Below are 21,985 nucleotides of genomic sequence, written 5' to 3' on the forward strand. Positions count from 1 at the left end.
AGGACAAACAGGAAGATAGCTAACAATCCGCATACATGAACATCAACTAGCCTCGAAACGACACGACCAGCTATCCTTAGTAGCCACATACGCAGACAACAAGCAACATGAATTTTCCTGGGACAACACTACTATCATAGGGCAAGCCAGACAGAGAACAGCCAGGGAATTCCTAGAGGCATGGCATTCATCCACAAACTCCATCAACAAACACATCGACCTGGACCCAATATACCAACCACTACAGCGGACAGCTGAAACTGACAACCGGAAGCGGCAGGGACAGACCACTATAAACACCGGAGGAAACATCAAAGAAGTGCTTCGCAGGAGGCTCCCAAGCACTGATGATGTCGCCTAGCCAGGGGACGAAACGTTTGCAACAAAAACTTCCAGCTCGGCGAACAGAACCACAACAAAGGAGAAACTATAATATCAACTTATTAAGGAACATAAACGAAAGAGTGAAATGTTTTACATGCACATCAATAAAGAAGCTTGAACGAGAATAGGACCATTAAAGGTATAGACAAGGTAATACCACAGGAAATGATGAGAGAGTCTGCAGAATATTAAAAATTGTCTTTTGTAAATACCAGGGAAACTAGAACAGGTAGACATGAAATTGAAATGTAAGTGGACAGCAATGACATAAATGCGCTTAAATAGAAGAAAGATCTATTGAACAAATTAAACAGGCGAGGGCCCGTCATTTCGATAGACTGCATTCATATATTTTCGAAGAATCCAGGGAAGAGATAGCAAAGGTATTATGACTCATATTTAATTATTTACTAGAAAAGACTAGGTGTTAAAAGGACCAACAGATAGCTAGCATAAGTCCAATTTGTTTTTTTTTCAGTGGGCTGCAGAGAGGCAGACCTCATTCAGGAAGTTGTATGCCAGCCATCTTAACATCAGTTGTGGGAAGAATAATGGAATTCATACTGAAGGTGACAATAGAAGTACATCTACAAATGAGCATTAAGAGCAATAATCAGAATGGATTTCAAATGGGGAAAATCTTGTTTGGCCAACCTTCTTGAGTTTTTCGAGGATGTAACAAAGAGAACAGACAGTAGTTATATCGTAGATATAACAGAGATTTTCAGAAGGTCCTCAGAACAGAGTAATAAGATTAGTCAATACGAAGTCAGACTACATATGGCAAAACTATTTGTTAGTTGACTTTGAATTAGAAAGCAGAGTGTAGGAATACAGAGTCGGTATTTCAAGCGCAGGGTGGAATGTAGTATTCCACCTGGATCCGTGCTTGGCCTATTGTTGTTCAAGATTTACATTAATAATTTGATCTATGAAATCAATCTATGACACCAAATTCAGATAGGGGTGGGCCAATGGGAGGTGGAAGATGCTGAATGCCTAGGACCTGAACAATTTACAGGAAAACTTTATTAAACTTGTGAACAAGTGAATAATTGGCTTTTGAAATCTACCACAGATAAATGTGAGATTGTATATTTTGGTAAGAAGAACAGGGAATAGCTTATTACTGGAGAAGAACATAGAACATTACAGTGCAGTACAGGCCTTTCGGCTCTCCATGTTGCGCCGACCTGTGAAACTAATCTGAAGCCCATCTAACCTACACTATTCCATTCTTGTTCATATTCCTATGCAATGACCATTTAAATTAGCTTAAAGTTGGCAAGTCTACTACTGCTGCAGGCAATGCGTTCCACACCCCTACTACTCTCTGAATAAAGAAATTACCTCTGACATCTGTTCTATATCTATCACCCCTCAATTTGAAGATATGTCCCCTCGTGCTAGCCATCGCCATCAGAGGACAAAGGCTCTCACTGTCCACCCTAACTAACTCTCTGATTATCTTATATGTCTCAATTAAGTCACCTCTCAACCTTCTTCTCTCAAACAAAAATAGCCTCAAGTCCCTCAGCCTTTCCTCATAAGACCTTCCCTCCATAACCAGGCAACATCCTTATAAATCTCCTCTGAACCTTTTCCAAAGCTTCCACATTCTTCCTATAATGTGGCCGCACCAGAGTTTTGTACATCTGTAGCATGACTTCATGGTTCTGAAACACACCATATGCCTTCTTAACAACCCTATCAACCTGGGTGGCAACTTTCAAGGATCTATGTACATGGACACAGAGATCTCTCTGCTCATCTACACTACCAAGAATCTTACCATTAGCCCAGTACTCTTTATTCCTGTTATGCTATCCAAGGTGAATCATCTTACACTTTCTGCATTAATCTCCATTTGCCAAATCTCAGCCCAACTCTGCAGCCTATGTCCCTCTGTAATCTACAACATTCTTCGTCATTATCCACAACTCTACCGACCTTAGTGTCATCCACAAATTTACTAACCTATCCTTCTATGCCCTCCTCCAGGTCATTTATAAAAAGGACAAACAGCAGCGGCCCCAAAACAGATCCTTGCAGTCCACCACTCGTAACTGAACTCCAAGATGAATATTTCCCATCAACCACAACCCTCTTCTTTCAGCTAGCCAATTTCTGATCCAAACCACTAAATTACCCTCAATAGCATGCCTTCATATTTTGTGCAAAAGCCTACCATAGGGAGCCTTATCAAACACCTTACTGAAATCCATATACACATCAACCACTTTACCCACATCCACCTATTTGGTCACCTTCTCAAAGAAAAGGTGGAGATCTAGTAGACAGTAGAAAAACACTGATTTTGGAATTAAAATACACTAATCACTAAAAGATCTGCCACAGGTTAGCAAGATCACTAAAGAAAACAATAAGCTTTATGTTTATAAGCATAGAATTTAGAAGTAATGAAATGATACCAAATCTAAAATGTACCTTGGTTAAAGAACATAATGCAGTTTTTGTCACATTATAAAAAAGATATATAGTAGCATTGAAGAAAACAAGGAGAAGATTTAAAAAGATGCATGTCAGAAAAGAATTGACAGGCTGGGTCTCTTTTCTCTTGAAAAACAGCTAATAAAGGTGTTTAAAATTATGAAGGGTAGTATAGAAAGAGAGAATATTTCCTTTTTGTGGGGAACAGCCTAACTAGAGACCATATATATAAGATGGTGACAAAAGTTCCATCAGGGAATTCAGAAGAAACATCTTCATCCACATTGATAAGAATGTGGAACTTGTTGCCAAAGGGAGTGGTTGGTGCAAGTAATATAAATGCATTTAAGGGAGAAGATAGACAAGAATTTCAGAAAAAAAAGTAAATCAATGGTTGCAGTAATAGATTTGGATAGGAGGAGGCTCAATTGAACCAGGAATACCCCAGCGTGGACTGATTGGATTGAATGGCTTCTTTATTTTGTACATTCCAGGTATTCTTAATTTGGAGCTCTTATTGGAATACCCTGAAATGTAATAAATCTTAGGATTTTGCATGAAATAGAAAGGGAATCCAACATTTCATTAAAGAATGCAGATCAAAAAGGGATTTTCTCTAGTCTATTTGACAAATTATATTTGAAAAAACCCATTTGTTCAACATGAAACTTCAGATTCACCTGTGTAAACAACCCCATTGATCTCCACTGACATACTGATACTGCTCATGCCATTTGTTGTAAGGTTCAATGCTGATTCTTGACGGTCTGCTGGGAAACAAACAAATCATGTTAACAATTCACCATGGAAAATGGTTGCAAGAAATGAAGTGTTAGAAGTCGGACCTGGGTCAAAATATATTAATGTCCCACTTCAGAACTTCCGTACAAAATCTAAGTGAATACTTTCAGTGCAGTACAAAGTATTATTTAGATATCAATTGAGTGTTTTAATTGTATTCAGGTATTAACTGGACCAGCACCATTACTCTTAAATATTGAAATAGGTTTAAAAAGGCATTGTTGAATAGAGGTGTGCACGTGTCCCTGCAAATAACATCTTTTGCAAATAAATAAAGACCAGTTTTGTCTCCAGTTCTGTTCTGCACTGCCTGTTTATCATTGGTAGAAGTCTCTAAGATTAAACTAATCAGAAGCATCACCAGCTTTGAGGTTTACATAAAGGATGCAAGGAGAAATTGAATATCTCTCATGGGTGACCTTACCGAAATTTATAAAATAATGAAGGGTATAGATAAAGTTAATGGTAATTGTCTTTTTCCCAGGATGGGGGATTTCAGGACTAGGGAGCACACTTTTAAAGGTGAGGAGAGAAATTTTAAAAAGACATAAGGGGCAAAGTTTTTACACCAAGGGTACTTCACATACGGAACGAGCTTTCTGAGGAAGTGATGGATGTCAGTACAAAGTTTAAAATATATTTGAATAAGTACACAAATAGGAAACGTTTGGAGGGATATGGGCCAAGAGCAGGCAGGTGGGAATAGTTTATTTTGGGATTATATTTGGCATGGACTGGTTGGACCAAAAGGTCTGTTTCCATGCTATATGACTCTTTGACAAATCACCCCTATCAAAATACAATGCCTACCATTTTCAGGACTATCCAATACAAGCTCAGAGATGCAAAACACTTGGTTGAATCAGAAAGCTGACCAATCTTCAGTTATATGCAGACCCAAAGACTAGAAGAAATTCTATGATGCTCTGACATCTGCCTATTGACACCAGTCTACTGGCTTATCTCAATCTTTAGTGCTGAGGAGTAGAAAGTTCTGACATAAAAAGTCCAATTAATAAAATGGTGAGCAGAACACTTAATTACATCCTCAAATTATGAAGACACAATCAACATGGTTAACATCAACTGCCCCCTTGAGGAATCTCCCATTGTTATGTGAAGAATGCAACCACACTTCTGCCTAATGACAAATTTACAGAAGCACATGCTGTCCCAGTGGAGGTCTAAAAATTAGAAATCAATGCAATAGTCACTGAACCCTCAGTTTACGAGGACAAAGAAGTATTCTGTAAGAACTTCTCCATACTCGAACTTATTATGAAGATGTGGGTGTACTGTACCTTTCAGAGTTAAAAGCTAACAGAACTACCTGGCAGCACGAAGTGTTCTGAATAAGGTAACAATGTAACATTTGGTTGAAAGCTAGATTAACTGGGTTGCCTGGAAATGACAAATCAGATTTGAATTAGGCCAATCAGTTTAAATTATACTCCAAAAAAATACCAAACTACAATCAAGTTTGAATTTGGTAGACGGACAATCTTAAAAGCCAATGACACAATCTGATGCTCGGTGGGGGGGGGGGGGTATAAGACCAGGGAAATTCAGACAATTGAGAGGAGAACTGCCAAGCCAATGACATCTGCAGACTGCCCAGAGAATAGCTCTCTTAAAAAGGTACCTTTATCGATCAGTAACCTGTGATGCAGAAATCCCCAAGAAAAAGGAAAGAAGATCCGACGTTTGGCTGGTTTTTGAAAAGTTGAATTTTAGTAAATCTTAATCAGGGGGTTTTATACTATTGTAGAAGGGGAAGGTAAACAATAAGTTAGAGGAAGAGTTGTAAATAGTTGTTAGTTAATTATTCTCTGTTATACTTTAAGAAATACAGTTGTTACTTTCATTTTATCTAGTTCTTGGCCTTTTAAATTTTCATAGATTACTACATGGGATAAATCTTTTCTGTGTTGCTGGTTTAAATTAAGCAGGAGGGTTTACCCCTTATCGTAACAAATAGCATAGGCAGAAATAACACCAATTTTATCAGAGTCATTAGAGGAATTCCACTCCGCCCCATTGCTGCCAGAATCTTCACAGGAATCCCTCTGATCTACTTAACACAACATCAATACTAGCATCTCCTTTAGACGATCAGTGCAATTTCAAAAAAGGGCTGATATAATGTTTGCAGTTAAACAGATCCAGGAAAAATGTGAAAAACAGAACACAGACCTCTAGACCATGTTAGTTGCCTTGACCAAGACATTTGACAGAATTAGCCATGAAGGCTTTTGGAAGGTAATGCACAAGTTTGGCTACCCTTGGAAATTCATCATAATTGCCCAGCAGTTTAATGACAGCATATCAATGTATACCCTAAATGACCGTGAATCTTCTGATCGATTTCCAATTGCTAAAGAAGTTAAATATAACTGCATGCTAGCATACACCCTCTTTGATTTTCTTCTCTAATGCCTTCAAAGTTAGCAATACTAACATCAAAACCAGATATCATAAGAACCAGGATTTGCTTAATCTGAGACAACTCTAGACAAAGACCAAAGTTTCCAAGGTCATTGTGCACTGGTTGCTGTTTCAAAGGTGGAAATGCAATGCAGCATGGATTTGTTGCATGCATTGGAGAGAACAACATGAGCCTTACAGTCAACAAAAAGTAAACCAAATGAATGTACCAAATTGTGCCAGAAAAGGCCTTCTTAGATCCAAGGTTTCCATCCACCACCAAACATGTTAGTAGTGGATGAGTTCATTGCTCTCACCAGCATATACTCAACTGCCCATATTGCCAATGAGACCATGCAGGAATCCAAGAAGCTCAACTACATTCACTTGAGCTACAATCAAAACCTTTGAAGATGAGATGGCAGGGAAAAAAAAGTACCAGTGAAATGTTCACCGAGCTGACATGTCAAACATGCACAACAGATAGTCAGTCACAACCGAGTTGAGCTGTTTATACGACCAAAACACCCATCAATCATTTACCAAAGCAAGTTTTCTTTGCAGAGCTTGACACTGGTGTACATTCTCATGTTGACCAAAGAAAGCACTAGAAGGTCTCTGAAGGTTTCACGGAGTTTGATATATAAACTTAAATCCTCAGAGAGGCTTGCCAGGATCGCTGTTACTAGTACAAACAAATTTTTAAAAAATGAAACAGCTCTCTTTGGAAGCAAATGCATAGAGAGAGAGAAAAGAGAAGGAAAGGAAATCCAAGCCAGCAATTCATTCAAAAGTCCACCATCATTGTGGATTCAGGTTTCTCAGACAATGAAGCACTCAAGTATCTAAATACAGCAAGACCTGGACAACATTCAGGCCTAGCCTGATAACTAGCAAGCAACTTTCACATACGTGCCAGGCAATAACCATGTCTAAGAATACAAAATCCAACCAGCGCCATTAAATTCAATGGGCAATATCATCATTGAATCTCCCACTAACAACATCTTGGGGGACAGCACTGAAGTGAACTAACCCACAGAAATACTGTGGCTGCCAGGGCATATGAAAGGCTGGGAATTCTGTGGTGGCTACATCACCTGTGACTCTTGAAAGCTTGTCCATGAGGTCCAAAAGCACAAATCAACAATGCACTAGAATACTAGAATTGTTTGGATGAATGCAGCTCAAACAACATCCAAGATGCTCAACACGATTCATGGTGAAACAGCCTGCTTGACTGGCAACTCACTAATACCTTCGACTTGCACTCACTTTACCAAAGATACGGGTTTGATATGTAGGTAATGCACTCCAACAGCTCAGCAAAGCTCCTTCCAAATCTGCAATCTCTGCCATCCAAAAGGACAAGGTAGCAAAAGCACAAGAACATCACCACCTCCTAGTTCCCATCCAAGCCACATCCTATCCTAGCATGGAACTACATGACTGTTCCTCCACTGTTGCTGGGTCAAATTCCTAAAACTTCCTCCCTAACAGCACTGTGGGTGTACTTGCTCCACATAGAGTGTAACGGTTTAAGGAGACGGCTCAATTCCACCTTCTCATAGACAATTAGGGATGGGCAATTAATGGCCTTGAACAAGTTAAAAAAAAGCAACTCCACAAATAAGAAACTATGAGACAGCCCAATCCTGTTATACAAAACTCAAATAGTAGGTAAATAACTGAGACTTTAATGAATTCAACCTGACAACATATGAGCTATGGGCTTAAAATGCAGAGCACACTAGACCTTTAGTTTTTATTCTGCAAATTAAGGAGACCTGCGCATTCTGCACCATAACACAATTATGGAATATTCAGAATTACGCAAACTTTCCATTATTTTGTAATTATTGGCTTTTGTAGTCACCCACATGTCAGAACTTTATCAAACCCACAAATGATGGTTAAATTTGTCATGAAAAGTAGGAAAGAGAGAAAAGGCTGCCATTGTACTTTTCAAAGAGGGGTGGAGCTCTCCCAGTGTCCTGATATACATTTAAGCCTCAATCAACAGAGCCATAAATAGTTAATCCATTATTTGTTGTTTGGGGACTACACTTAAAAAGTAACGCAGTTGTTGAAGCACTTTATAGAATGCCCTGACAACATGAAAGCTTCTATATAAATGTTCCTCCTTTCTTCTCATCACTATCCTTCCATCTTCCTGGACAGCTCTTGTTCAATCAAACACAGTCAACAAGTCCAACCTCCTTTATGGTCTTCTGTATCAGGCATGGCTCAGTTATTCACACTCTTACCTCTGAGTTAAAAGTGTTGTGGGTTCAAGTCACCATCTAGGATTTGAGAACAAAAATTGGTGCTGGCACTCCAATGCCGCCAACTTTTAAATAAGACATTGAAACAAGACCTCATCTACTATCTGAAGCTGATATGAAAAATTGAGCCCGTCTTTACACACTGTTATAAACTTTCATTTACAAAGACATACAAGACATGCATGTTCGAATTGAACCACCTCCATTTCAATTGGTTCCCATCATGACAGCACAAGTGAATTCCTAGTTAAAGCCTACCCCATCTGCATATAATTAAAAATTGAAACGCAATTAACACTTATCCCATTGCATTGACCAATAGTTATCACAATCACCACCACAAAAACAGCTACCATCTTTTAATCCATTCTTGTATACTTTGAAAGGGGAAACACAAACATTTCTGCAGTTTGGTACGGTCTGTTGTGAGAGTGCAGTACAGTGTTGTCAACCCCTTTTTTCTCTCTGTAGCCACAGATATCACTGTCCAGTGGGTTGTTGGTTTGTTGCTTGAAGTTCTTCTGGCATCTTCAGTTGTGACAGCGTGCCTCTCCAGAAAGAAACTAAAAATTTATATCCACAGTCATCATTTGAACCTAAGCTCAACTTTCAAAAAAAAAAGTTGTAATTAAAAGTTCAATTATCTATAAATATTTTAGGTTTCTGATCAGTTATCATGACATCTTACCTACAAGACTAGCTTCATTACAAAAGGAAGAAAAGTAATTTAAAAATGAACAACACACTCAGACATTCATTCTTTTAACCTCAACATTATCTTTTCAGTTCTAACCACAAGTCTACACCCTCGAGGGGACATCAGCAATAACCCTGGATTTTCCAGCAACATGGGAGATTTTCAGGTGGTACAGATGAAGGAACAAAATCTAATGGAATAAACTGGTATTCTCGGTCTTAAACATTTCCACAAAAATTCACGTACTGTGGTCACAAATAGGCGAAAGTGAGGATTGCAGATGCTGGAGATCAGAGTCAAGATTAGAGCGATTTGGGGATGCCGGTGTTAGACTGGGTTGTACAAAGTTAAAAATCACACAACACCTTCTGATGAAGGGCTCCTGCCCAAAACGTCAATTTTCCTGCTCCTCGGATGCTGCCTGACCCACTGTGCTTTTCCAGCACCACTCTGTGGTCACAATTAACTGTGATCTCAGAGTACCCATTTCAGACAAATCTTAACATGTTTAAAGCCTATAATAAGTTTCCTTCCTCATGGAATACCATTCTAGATGCTGCTTTAGCTTTTTGGAGAGATAGCCAATTGGTCTCTATTCTGGATTTGTCTTTCTGTAGGAGGTCAGCCTCTTCCCCCAATGGTTGCTTTAAATGCTTGGTTAAAGTTTGTACTTGCAAAGAAAAGCTTACATGTTGAAAGGCCTTCAGTCTTTTAGAAGCTGTTTGGCATTTCTCAGTTCATACTACCTTTGTTTTTCTCAAATGTAGATCTGCTCGTGGCATAGCTACTGTGCTGAAATCTGGGACAAAGTTTTGGTAAACCTCCAAGAACCTATTAACTTCCCATTTCATTGTTGGAATGGAGAACTTATTACTGCTTGTATTTTCACAGCCCTGGAGATCACTCATCTTTGCCCCACTATGCGACTCACAGGTCACTTCTTGCTTCTTGTGAAATTGGCCATCAGATCAACTGACTATTTTTGGTTGAACTAATTGAACTTCGAATGTTTTCCTTGTGTCACTGTCCACTAGAAGGTTGTCTAAGCATGCTACACAATTAAAAAAGCCTGACACTGTTTGGTTAATCAGCCTTTGAAAGGTGGTAGGGGCATTTCAGAGATCAATTGGGGGTACAAATGGCATGACTTATACTAGTATAACCTAGTGTTACAAAGACAGATTTCTTTGCAAAGACAGTCAAAAGAACCTGCCAGTACTTGAGTAAATCTATCTTGGTAATGTAGGCTCAACTGCCTACATTACTTATGCAATCCTCTAGCCAAGGTATGGGGTAAGAATCGCTACAGTCACTGCATTGACTTATCAGGCTGGTCCAAAATTTAGTTTGTATAAAACTATTTGTGACAAAAATTAGATCACAATCTAAATGGGGAACTATTTAATGGCAAACTCTGTTTCATCACGAACAATTCATCGACATTTTCAGCACTGCAGGCAATTTCACTTAAAAGAAACCTCAGCGCTTAACGTGCAAAAAGGAGCACATGCAGATTTCAGAACATGTACTTTGTTACAATTGCTGTGGATGGAATCAAAGTGAACTGAACAAATATACTAAATGGCCCCCAAACAAACTTACCAAAAAATTTCACTTTTCATCATCATAGAGTCCCTACAGTGTGGCAACAGGCCATTTGGCCCAACAAGTTCACACAGATCCATCAAAGAGTAAGCCATCCAGACCCATTCCCCTACCCTATTACTCCATATTTACCCCTGATTAATACACTTAACCCACACACCCCTGAACACTATGGGCAATTTAGCATGGCCAATTCATCTAACCTGTACAGCTTTAGATTGTGGGAGGAATTTAACACCACTAATTAAATATGAATTAACAGGCAAATGATATTTCAAAGAGAAAAAAAATTGACAAAGATACACCTTATTAACACTTTAAGCATCCCCATCAATTCCCACAATATTAAATCATGTGCAGTTCCAAAGTTCTCTAACTCAAGTCTCTGGTTTTTGGGAAATCACACCTTCCCACTCAATAATTTTGCCCTCATTGAACTGAAGTGGCTGGAAACAGTTCTCACCTAAATGGCACACTACTTCAGAACCTTCTTCTCTTATACAATCTTAATGGCACTGATCCCACACAGGCTCTTTTACCTAATCTCTTCAATAAATCCTGCTAAACAGTCTGGTTGGCCCTGGCAAAACTGAAATAGCAGCAGTAAAGTTGTCCAATTCACAATCCTGGCTGAAGCCCTACCTTTGACTTCCATTTAAACCATATACATACAGACACATGCACACATAACTCCTTGCAAATGTGCCTTCTCTGTTCTCTCTACAGCTGCAGCTATCCTTACTGTCTGACAGCTGACAGCTTCAGACCACTGTTTATTACCCAATGAAATTGCAATTAGCAATTCATGCAAAATCTTAAAAGTACTTTATAAAATTTCTTAATAACATGAAAGACATTTTAAAGAATTTACAAACTTTCCTTGCTGTACTACTCCAAATCAAAGTCAAAGTCATCACAATATTGACGAAAACACAAGATGAATTTACTTAACGCTATAATGTAAACATTGTATACTAAATATTTTCTAATTATTTGAAACAACTCAAAGACTGTTAACTCGTACTGCGTCTTTCACCATGAATGAGGGGCCAACGTACTACTTTTATCCTGTCAAGTCGTGGGCTGTTATCTGTAAGCAAGAATGACAGCAGTTGTGTATATAGAAAGGTCCACAAACAGAAAATAATATTTAGCATTTAAACACTTTTCAGTATTAAGGGGTGAATGTTGACCAAGAGATAGGAAATATCTCTGTCTTTCTTTCCTCCACCAAATTCTACAAATGTCTGATTCTGTTCCTTGCCTTGGAATTCTAACTTGTCTGTAAACCTCTGACACTAACTCACATACAATGCAAGTATCAAACTTCACAGTATCATTGTTAATTGATTTTAATGTCTGAAAAGGATTAGCACACTTTGACACTTCCCCAGGAATGTGCTTTGCAAGAAGACAGCCCAACTTTCTTACAACATTCTAACTTTGTAGCATATTTCTCAAATGACAAAATATATTTGGCACTATGTAATGTTGGCACTATGTAATGTTCCTTGCCAAACCAAAACAAGTTAAATCTGATCTAATTCTTCATGTTAACACCTCTTTGTGTAATCCAAGCTTTCCTTCATACCAAGTTCAAGTTCATTAATTTCCTTTCTTTCCCTGGAGTCAAGATTTTCCCTTTCTCATGTCTTTCAAATTCAGATTTGTACTATTCAATTCCTTCTAGAAATGCGTAAGCAACAGAGAGAGACAATCGTTCTGCTCATTCAATGAATACAGCAAAAATAACTGTGCAATCTTTTGCACTCAACTCTGGCAAATTCCACTGTATTTGCTCCCAACTGTGGATGCATAGCTTTCAAGAGACCCCTATTTATAACAAGCCCTGTAGAGACTAACAACTATTTGCAAAACAAAATCTGAATTTCCAAACTTAAAGGAAGCACTTGACAAGATTAGAAGTTATGATTTTTATTGTCACCAAAAAAGCTAAAAAAATCAACTAAAAAGCAGAAAAGATAACACTCATTGATGTCTTATTGCAACAAATAACCATGTACTGCTTATGTACTTGCTTTTTTGCATGTTTATGTGCATGCTCTCCACAGCATGGGTTTCTCAGGAAACAGTCTACAGTCATGCGCAGCTTTCAACATGGTTCATGCCTCTCCAATTTGCCAAATCAATGTCTAGTGACAGAGAAGATCCCCTCCCTTAATTCTCCAAGAATTTCAAATCAACTTTTAACTGCAAGATTGACTCCAATGATTTTTTCCAGGCCTCACCAGTGCAAATCTTCCAATATCCTTAAATTGCGATACATTCCTTCTCTTCAACCAATAGACAAGCTTTCCTCAGCATTTTGTCTAGTAACTAACTAATGTCTTCCTCTTTGCATACTGTAGCAACTGCTGTTCTGGTCTCTCTTGCTCTCACTGTATTGAATTTTTCTAGACTGCCCAAGAGCTACAAATCAGCACAAGGCATGCCTCTCTTTGTGCATGAGTATGGAACATAGAATGCAGAGTCAGTAAGTCTTAACATGGGCCTCCTGTCCCTATTGCAATCATCAGCCTGTTGCCAGGTAAAGTACAGTACAATTTCACAACATATTTTCTTTTCAATTAATTCTACTTTCTCTTAAAAGAGACAAATTAAACTTAATCTTATGACCTTGCATTCATAACACACCAAACTGCAGGGCTGTAGTTTAATGATGTATAGGTGACAATCAGACCAATCAAGTCTCCCACCCAAACGTCTTCTCAGAAAAATAACAACAAAATATTAATTTGTGCATTCTAGAATATTTCCACTTGTAACAGAGAAAATAGGACATAAAACCTGCTCCACCATCCAATATGATGATGGCCAATCATCCAATCAATATCCTGTTCCTGCTTTCTCCCCATACCATTTCATCTTTTTGGCCCTTAAACTATACCTAACTCCTTCTTGAAAACATTCAATGTTTTAGTCTCAACCACTTTCTGTGGTAGAAATGATTATTTAATAAAAAGAACTTTGTTTTTTTTTGTTAATCCAAGCCCTGACCCAGGGAGAGCTCAATCCAGAAATCAATGCTACCAGCTTGAGATGCACAGAATTCAGTGTTCAGCAGATCAACAAAGACAAATTTAAATAGTAACACCACTATTTCCAGCACAGTTTCTCTAAAATATCATTGGCATCAATATCAAGATATAGGCTTACTAGAAAGGAGAGCCATTCTGATCTAGCAGTTCAGAACATTATTATACCTTGACTGTTGATTCTGATGTTCATTGGTATCTGAGCTGTCATGGCAAGTAGATTCTGTTGGATAGCACGTTGCATCAACCGTTGCTGCTCATCCACCCCAACTACCATCTTCTTCTCTGGAGGCTCTCCAGACTCCAATTTCTCTCTCAATTGATCTAATGCTGTAGCTTGTGCAGCAACTACAGCCTGTGCTGCAGCAGCCTGTGCTGCTGCTACCTGGTGACCAGTCAGTGACACAGGTAATCTGCCTCCCAAAGACAGTGGAATAATTGAATCCTCCTCTGCAAAACAAAGTAAGACCAGAATATTCATAAATGTCAGTAAGAAGTATACTAGAAGGAATTACAAGGCTTATAACAAGAAAAAGCAATTCCAAATTTTTTTGCTGTGCCTGTTACTTTTTCTTAGCATAGTACCAATAGTCCACCATTTTTGTTATGGTACAAGTTCTACACCATTTAAGAAGAATCAAAGGATGAAATTTCCATCATTTGTTAATCACTTACAATTTCATCAAAATATTATGGCTCCTTGTGTCTAATAAATTCTGTGCAAACAGAAAAGTGCCAAATCGTAAAGCCATGGTTCCAAAACCTTTTATGATCAAATATTTCTCCTTAGGTGTTACCAAATTTTCATGTATCCTTACAGGCAGTTTTTGCCCCACTTTTTACTACATGTTTAGCAAATCAATATAATTACACATTACAGATAACCATCTGTGCCCATGATAATTAATCTATTTTTACTATTCCTCTGATAAGCGCTTTTGTAAATCCCACCAAACAGAAGGGCTTTTGCCCGAAATGTCGATTTTGCCTGTCCTCGGATGCTGCCTGAATTGCTGTGCTCTTCCAGCACCACTGATCCAGACTCAATCAATAGCCCATCTTCACAAACTCACTTACTCAGCTACCCATGCCAACTCCATCTTCTCCATCTAGACACCCCATCAGCAGCCTGTTTTTGCAACCTCGACTTCCCACTCACCCAGAGCCCTTCTTCACAACTCCTCCTCCTCAACAAACTCACTCCTTTGTACCTTTGATAGATGGATCAACTAAAGTTCCAGTCAGTTTAGTCCACCCAGCAGTTTTCTTACCTATGATAAAGTAAGCACCTATCTCACTCAGAATTTAGGGCAGAAGTTCTCTTCTTGTTGCCCCAGTGCTCACTTTCCTGCAGCTAGCTGTTCCTTCAGTCTCAGGTTTCCTCTCTCCTATTCTTGCTGCCAGTATGTCTAACTGCATACCATTAGTGTGCTTATTAGCAGTAGGTGTGGGAGGGAAATCACATCTGATTGGAGGAACAGTGAGTATTGGGAAAATGCATGATGATCCATAACCCAGAGCAGAGACACTTGTTTAGCAACTCTTTGACTACTCAAGAGGAGGTAGAGATTGGAAAGAAATTTCTAAATTCTGAAAATCCTCCATGACAAGAGAAATGTAATTCTTAGGCCCAGGAGCATGTTACTCAGCTTCGGGAATAACCAACATTAAGAATTAGTTATTGGCAGTAGTGGGTATGACCACCAACTTCAATACATTTGGGCTGGAGAAGGGAAAAATCTGCCCTCACACCAAATCTTTGTCACTGAAACTCTGATGGAAATTTGCGTTGGTCATGAGTGAAGTTATAATTTGTTCAAGAATAAACTTCCTCTAGGATTTTCCATTTACAAGGCAAATTTAACTTATTAAAATCTGATGAGTTGCCATGAATAAGATTAATAAAAAGAGAGGGTTGCAGAAAGACAAATGAGACAAATTTTTAACAAAGAGCCAGATTTTAAGAAAGGAAATCTGTGAGAGATAAAAGAAGCTGAGATGTCAAGGACAAGGCAGTAGTGGAGCATTTAGAATACGAGGGTGTGCGAGAAGTCAGAATGAGCACAGCAGAAACCTTAAGACTTGCAGGGCCTTGGCAAACATTGGTCTAGGTCTGTTGAAGTCAGTGACCTACACACTCCATGAAATTCTATGTATGTAATAATTAGGAAGCTGAAATGCTTCAATATAAATAGTACTTTCCAAAAGCAAAAGACAAGATTGCAATAGGTTCAACTTTAGCAGTTCTAATTCTTATAAATCATACAACAAATTGAATGAAATACCTTTCTTTATTTTTACCAGCTGATTTATAGGGCTGCCATTAGTTGTTGCCAAATTTAGTGTAGGCACTTGCAATTTGGGAGAGGATAACACTGATGACGTTCCACTAGGAGAATAGCTATAAAGTGGTGATCCAAAGCCATGTCTTCGACCCTCTCGTCGATTGCTATCAATAGCAACCTGCAGTTCATTTGGAGAGCTCAGTCCTCTCTTCTCACATTCATATGGATAAAGGTATTTCATATATCTGCAAAAATGTAGGCACAAATATGTTATATATGAACAGGAGATTTAAAATTATGGGGAAATTTACATTACAGGTACAATGGTCAATATCAGGCAAATCTTCAGAGCAGGACAACTATAATCAGCAACAGCTATACCAATTACAAACATATTTAAGTATGAAGTTCTGTTTCTTGCATAAGTGGTGGACAACAGATTACAGTAAAATGAAATTCTCAGATGGGCAAATTATGGAAAGATATAAATATTTTAAATTTTTCACCTGCATGCTGGAAGGATAATATTATTACATTGACTTGTTTTTTGAAACTGGAGAGTAAAGCAAAGTGAACAACTTTATAGTATATTTAATTTTAAAATATGATCTTCACTCAGAATAAGGTGATATTTGATATGCCAGGCTGAAAGAAAGAAAGAGCTCTCAATAAATAAATATTACAGTCAAATTGCACACAAGCGTACACAAAACTATATTATCCTGATTGTACTGCACTATCAGATTAATTTTTACAAACATAACGGGTGACTATAATCACATCACCTGTGCATGTCATTTTGAATGACAAAATTCAGAGCTGTAATGTCCATAAATACAGTAGAAATGTGACCTCTGGGGTTAATCAGAAACCACACTCACTCGATAGGTTTTCAGAGTCCAAACATTCCAAATCAGCTCTTGAACTAATTTATACAAGATGAATTGGGTTTTGACTGTATAGAACTTAATTAACAACAGCTTATATTTGCACAGCACAAAGACAAAACTAGGAACCACAAAAATATTTTTCCTATTCTAGTTCATCATAATAGCATGTATCAATAAGAATGTAAAACAGAGCATAAATAAGTGGAAATATTAAAAGCCCAATATTTTATAATGTTGATTTAAATTCAGAAGATATAAATTTGTTAAGAATGAACAACGGTGCATTTATATAATGCTGTTGACGACTTGCGATCAACCCAAAATAAATTGAATTACTTTTGATCATTCTATAATGTAAAGAAAGGCAATGGTATTAAACAAGGGTAATCTGTGTTAATAATAACTGCTACGAGATATTGACCAGGTCACGGGACACCTTCTTGTTCTTGAAATTACATCGTGGAATTTTTATTTCCAATAGATGGAGAAAAAAAAACAGGATCTCTGTTTAATATCTTATCCAGAAAACCATGGAGGACTTGGGTCAAGTCATCTGCAAGTTGTCACAATTGACAACTGACCATTATGGTAAAGATTACTGACTATTCAAGATTTGTGATGAAATACCAGACAGACATTTTCATTTATAAATAGACATAATCCAGTTGCTTGCTAAGTTTTAAAATAGCACTGAGCTGTTCCAGCAAACACAGACAGTTTAAAGCTTAATTTTTAAACTCACTGAGTTCTGAGTGTAAAGGCAGCACTTGTGATAGAGGTGGGTAGGTTGAGACCTTTGGTAATCTCCCTCCAAAGCTTCTTATTAATGACTTCCACTAGGCCTCCTTTCTCAGTGACCAGTGCGTAGAGCATGTAGAGGTCCAGAACCTGCTTAGCCATAATGGGAATCCGATTAACTGGAGTTCCTAAAAACCAAGATGCATATTTAAAAAGAGCTTCATGCAATAAAAATCAAATGATTCACATCACATGACTTCCAAACTCATCAAATTTTTTTTTTTTTACATGAATTAACCTGCACCATTCTAAATCATGTACATTATTAAGCTACATGTAGTTTGGCAGATGCAGCTTGGAAAACTAGTTATAGAGTCAGAGAGATGTACAGCATGGAAACAGACCCTTCGGTGCAACTCGTCCATGCCGACCAGATATTCCAACCCAATCTAGTCTCACCTGCCAGCACCCGGCCCATATCCCTCCAAACCCTTCCTATTCATATACCCATTCAAGTACCTTCTAAATGTTGCAATTGAACCAGCCTCCACCACTTCCTCTGGCAGCTCATTCTAAACACATACCACCTGTGTGTGAAAACATTGCCCCTTAGGTCTCTTTTATATCTTTCCCCTCTCACCCTAAACCTATGCCCTCTAGTTCTGGACTCCCTGACCCCATGGAAAAGACTTTGCCAATTTACGCTATCCATGCCCCTCATAATTTTGTAGTGAGAGTGTATTCAAGACATTTTCCAACTGTGCTATGTTCCAGAGCTAAAAAGGAGCAAACTATCCTAGAGGTCAATGTATAATGTGAAAGATTAATCAATAACCTCATGTGAAGGAGCATCTAGACGATAGCAATCAAACTGATTTTACATTCAGTTTGAAGAGAGAAGTGTGGGTCTAAGGTTAATTTTTTTAAACATATCTAATAAAGAGAACTACAAGTCTATTAAGGCAGAAGTGGCTAACAGGAACTGGGAAATTAGGCAGAAGAATTAGGTAAAAATTTACAGTGTAATATACATGCGTAGCGTACACTGCCCACCGAGATGTCTGGGTCCAGTGTAAATTTACAGTGTAAATTTTTAGGAAAATATTTAATAATCTCATCAAAGGGTTATCCCAGTGAGAAAAATGTTGAGAAAGAGGCAACATCTATTGCTAAAGTTAACGTAAAATATTAAGTTAATTTTGTATATAAATGAAGGAAATGTGAGACAAATCTACAAATATTAGTGGTGAGTCAGAAAATTGAACAGTTATGAATCAGCAAAATATGATTACAAAAAAAAATAAAGTAGGTAAGAAAGCTAGATCACAATATATACACTGACAGTCCTTTCCTTGCAAAGGAAGCTTGTTACTATCTAAAATTGAAACTTGTGTTGATCCTCTAGAATGAGGATCTTAAGAATTGATAATGGAAAATAAAAAATGGCAGAGGAACTGAACATGTATTTTGTATTCATCTTCACTATGAAAGACTTCAGAAACTTCTCAAAAATTCTTGAAAATCAATAAGTGCAAGAAAGAGAGAATTACTTAAAACAATTACCATCAACAGGGAAAAGGTGTTAAAGGTTAAGAAAACTGAAGATTGATAAGTTGCCAGGACCAGACAGCCTATATCCCAGGATGCTTAAAGAAGTGGTCAGAAAAGACAGTAGAGGCACTGTTGATAATCTTCCAAAATTCCTTATATTCTGGAAGAGTCCAGCAGATTAGAAAGTAGCAAATATCACACTGTTATCCAAAAAAGCCAGGCGATAGATCAAAGGCAACTATTGACTAATTAGCCCAACATCTGTCATAGGGATACTGCTGGAATTGCAATTAAAAAGGTTATAGCAGGATACTTTGGTACAGTCATTGTCAGTTCCAGCACAGCCTTTGTTAATTTCAGCATGGTCACTGTTTGTTTCAATGTCTACACAGAAGTCCATTGCTGTAGTAATGGGCGCTAATCACTCTTCCTGAGAAGGGCGATTACTGCAACCCTGACCATTATCACTCTGTATTGAGTCCATATCAAACTGTTAGCATTTCTATTAAAGGTATTGGCTGGACCCAGACATCTCGGTGGGCAGTGTACGCTACGCATGTATATTCTCTCCACCACCCTCCTTAAACGAATCAACTAGGTTGTGAAAATTATTACAGGATCAGACAGAGTCAACATAATTTTGTTAAAGGGAAACCGTGCTTAACTAATTTGTTAGAAATTTGAGGAAGTATCAAGGTGAATAAAAGAGAACCAGTGGCGAATGGTGGACTTGGATTTCCAAAGGGCATCAGGTTATGAGTTTCAAAGAATGAAAGATCAGCCAATTGAAACAGGAGATTCTGAGGAAATTCACAGGATGAATGCAGATGGAATGTTTCCCCTTATGTTAGAGGCTGGAACCAAGGGACACTATTTAAGAACATATTATCTCCCTTGTAAGGCACAGAAATCAGACTACTTTTCTCGTATCAGTATACAGAACAACCTCGATTATTTGAACGAGATGGGCAAGGAGTATTTTGCTCGGATAACAGATTGTTCGGATATTGGATAGTGTTTTTACGGGACCTTGAGATCTTGTTCTGATAATCCGAAATTCAGATAATGGTTTTTCGGATAATTAAGGTTGTTCTGTATTCAAATCTCTACACCAGGAAGCAGGAGCGGTCTGGCAATTGAAACTATTCATGGCTAAGCAAAACACACTTTTGATAGGCAAGGAGTCAAGGGTTATGAAAGGCAGACCAGAAAGTGAAGTTGAGACCAAATCGAGATAAGCCATGGTCTTATGAAATGACAGAACTGATTTGAAATGCAGAATAGTCTAGTCCTGCATCCAGTTCTATGTTCCCATCAGATACTTTAACCTAAACCTTTAACCTATTATAAAATCTGTAAACTTGTAAAGCAAGGACTCAATTCCATTCACATTGCACTTAAGATTCACTATTATTTGAAGTTGTATAATATGTATTTTGCCCTTATTTCACATGTTAATCATGAAGTGAATGCATTTTCAGAATAGCCTTCACTTTTATTTAATCCAATTTATTGCCCAAATTTCTACACCAGGAACGCGAATGCCACGGGCAGGCCAGCATTTGTTGCCAATTCTGAATTGTCCTCAAGAAGGGAATAGCGAGCTATCTTTTGAACTGTTGTTTATTTGATGGAGATACATCCACACTGCTGATATGGATTACAGTCCCAGATTTTTGAACTAGCAAAATTGAAGGAATGATGAAAAGCTTTTAAACTAGAGATATTGAGCAACCTGGAGAACTTCTAGGTGGTGGCATTCCCATGTGCCTACTATCACATTGTTGTGGGGAAAATCACCAGCCTCGGAGTCAGAGTCAGAATTCAATGACAGAGTTTACTGTACAAGGAAATACCGGAGCTCCAGAGAGAGAAAGACACCAACTGCACAGTGGTCAGCTGCGATTCTTCTCTCAATCTGGAACACGTCAAGATACATTTAGTAATAATAGGTCAGTGATGAGGTTATTATCTGTAACACGGCTTGTTTATGGAAAACATTGCAGAATTTTTAATAGCTTTGGTGCAGTCATTGTCAGTTCCAGCACAGCCTTTGTTAATTTCAGCATGGTCACTGTTTGTTTCAATGTCTACACAGAAGTCCATTGCTGTAGTAATGGGCGCTAATCACTCTTCCTGAGAAGGGCGATTACTGCAACCCTGACCATTATCACTCTGTATTGAGTCCATATCAAACTGTTAGCATTTCTATTAAAGGTATTGGCTGGACCCAGACATCTCGGTGGGCAGTGTACGCTACGCATGTATATTCTCTCCACCACCCTCCTTAAACGAATCAACTAGGTTGTGAGTTCATTGTGCTGGCATTCTAGTGGCCCCAGGCAGTATTTGCTCTGCTGTCTCTCTCCATATTGTGGCCAGGCGGCCGTGTGTGCGTGTGTCTGTGTGCTTAGTGTCACCCTGCCCCGTGCCATCTCCCACTTAAGACCATAAGACATAGGAGTGGAAGTAAGGCCATTCGGCCCATCGAGTCCACTCCGCCATTCAATCGTGGCTGATGGGCATTTCAACTCCACTTACCTGCATTCTCCCCGTAGCCCTTAATTCCTTGTGACATCAAGAATTTATCAATTTCTGCCTTGAAGACATTTAGCGTCCCAGCCTCCACTGCACTCTGCGGCAATGAATTCCACAGGCCCACCACTCTCTGGCTGAAGAAATGTCTCCGCATTTCTGTTCTGAATTTACCCCCTCTAGTTCTAAGGCTGTGTCCATAGATCCTAGTCTCCTCGCCTAACGGAAACAATTTCCAGGCGCCCACCCTCTCCAAGCCATGTATTATCCTGTAAGTTTCTAT

The 21,985-nt window shown here is 38.4% G+C and overlaps 1 protein-coding gene across 2 annotated transcripts in view; it reads right to left on the reverse strand.

The window, feature by feature from the left end:
* Window positions 1-21,985, reverse strand: part of arid3a (AT rich interactive domain 3A (BRIGHT-like)) — a 96,450-nt gene that overhangs the window by 12,309 nt on the left and 62,156 nt on the right. The window contains exons 3-6 of one of the 2 annotated variants that reach the window (XM_043721025.1): window positions 17,621-17,804; window positions 15,989-16,233; window positions 13,872-14,153; window positions 3,516-3,602 (exon numbers count right to left, since the gene is read on the reverse strand). In XM_043721025.1, the coding sequence (XP_043576960.1) occupies window positions 3,516-3,602; window positions 13,872-14,153; window positions 15,989-16,233; window positions 17,621-17,804 (798 nt within the window). Of the gene's footprint in view, window positions 1-3,515; window positions 3,606-13,871; window positions 14,154-15,988; window positions 16,234-17,620; window positions 17,805-21,985 lie in introns of both variants that reach the window. The other variant, XM_043721024.1, reaches the window with a different exon arrangement.

The sequence above is a fragment of the Chiloscyllium plagiosum genome, chromosome 31, assembly GCF_004010195.1.
Source record: "Chiloscyllium plagiosum isolate BGI_BamShark_2017 chromosome 31, ASM401019v2, whole genome shotgun sequence".
NCBI lineage: Eukaryota > Metazoa > Chordata > Chondrichthyes > Orectolobiformes > Hemiscylliidae > Chiloscyllium > Chiloscyllium plagiosum.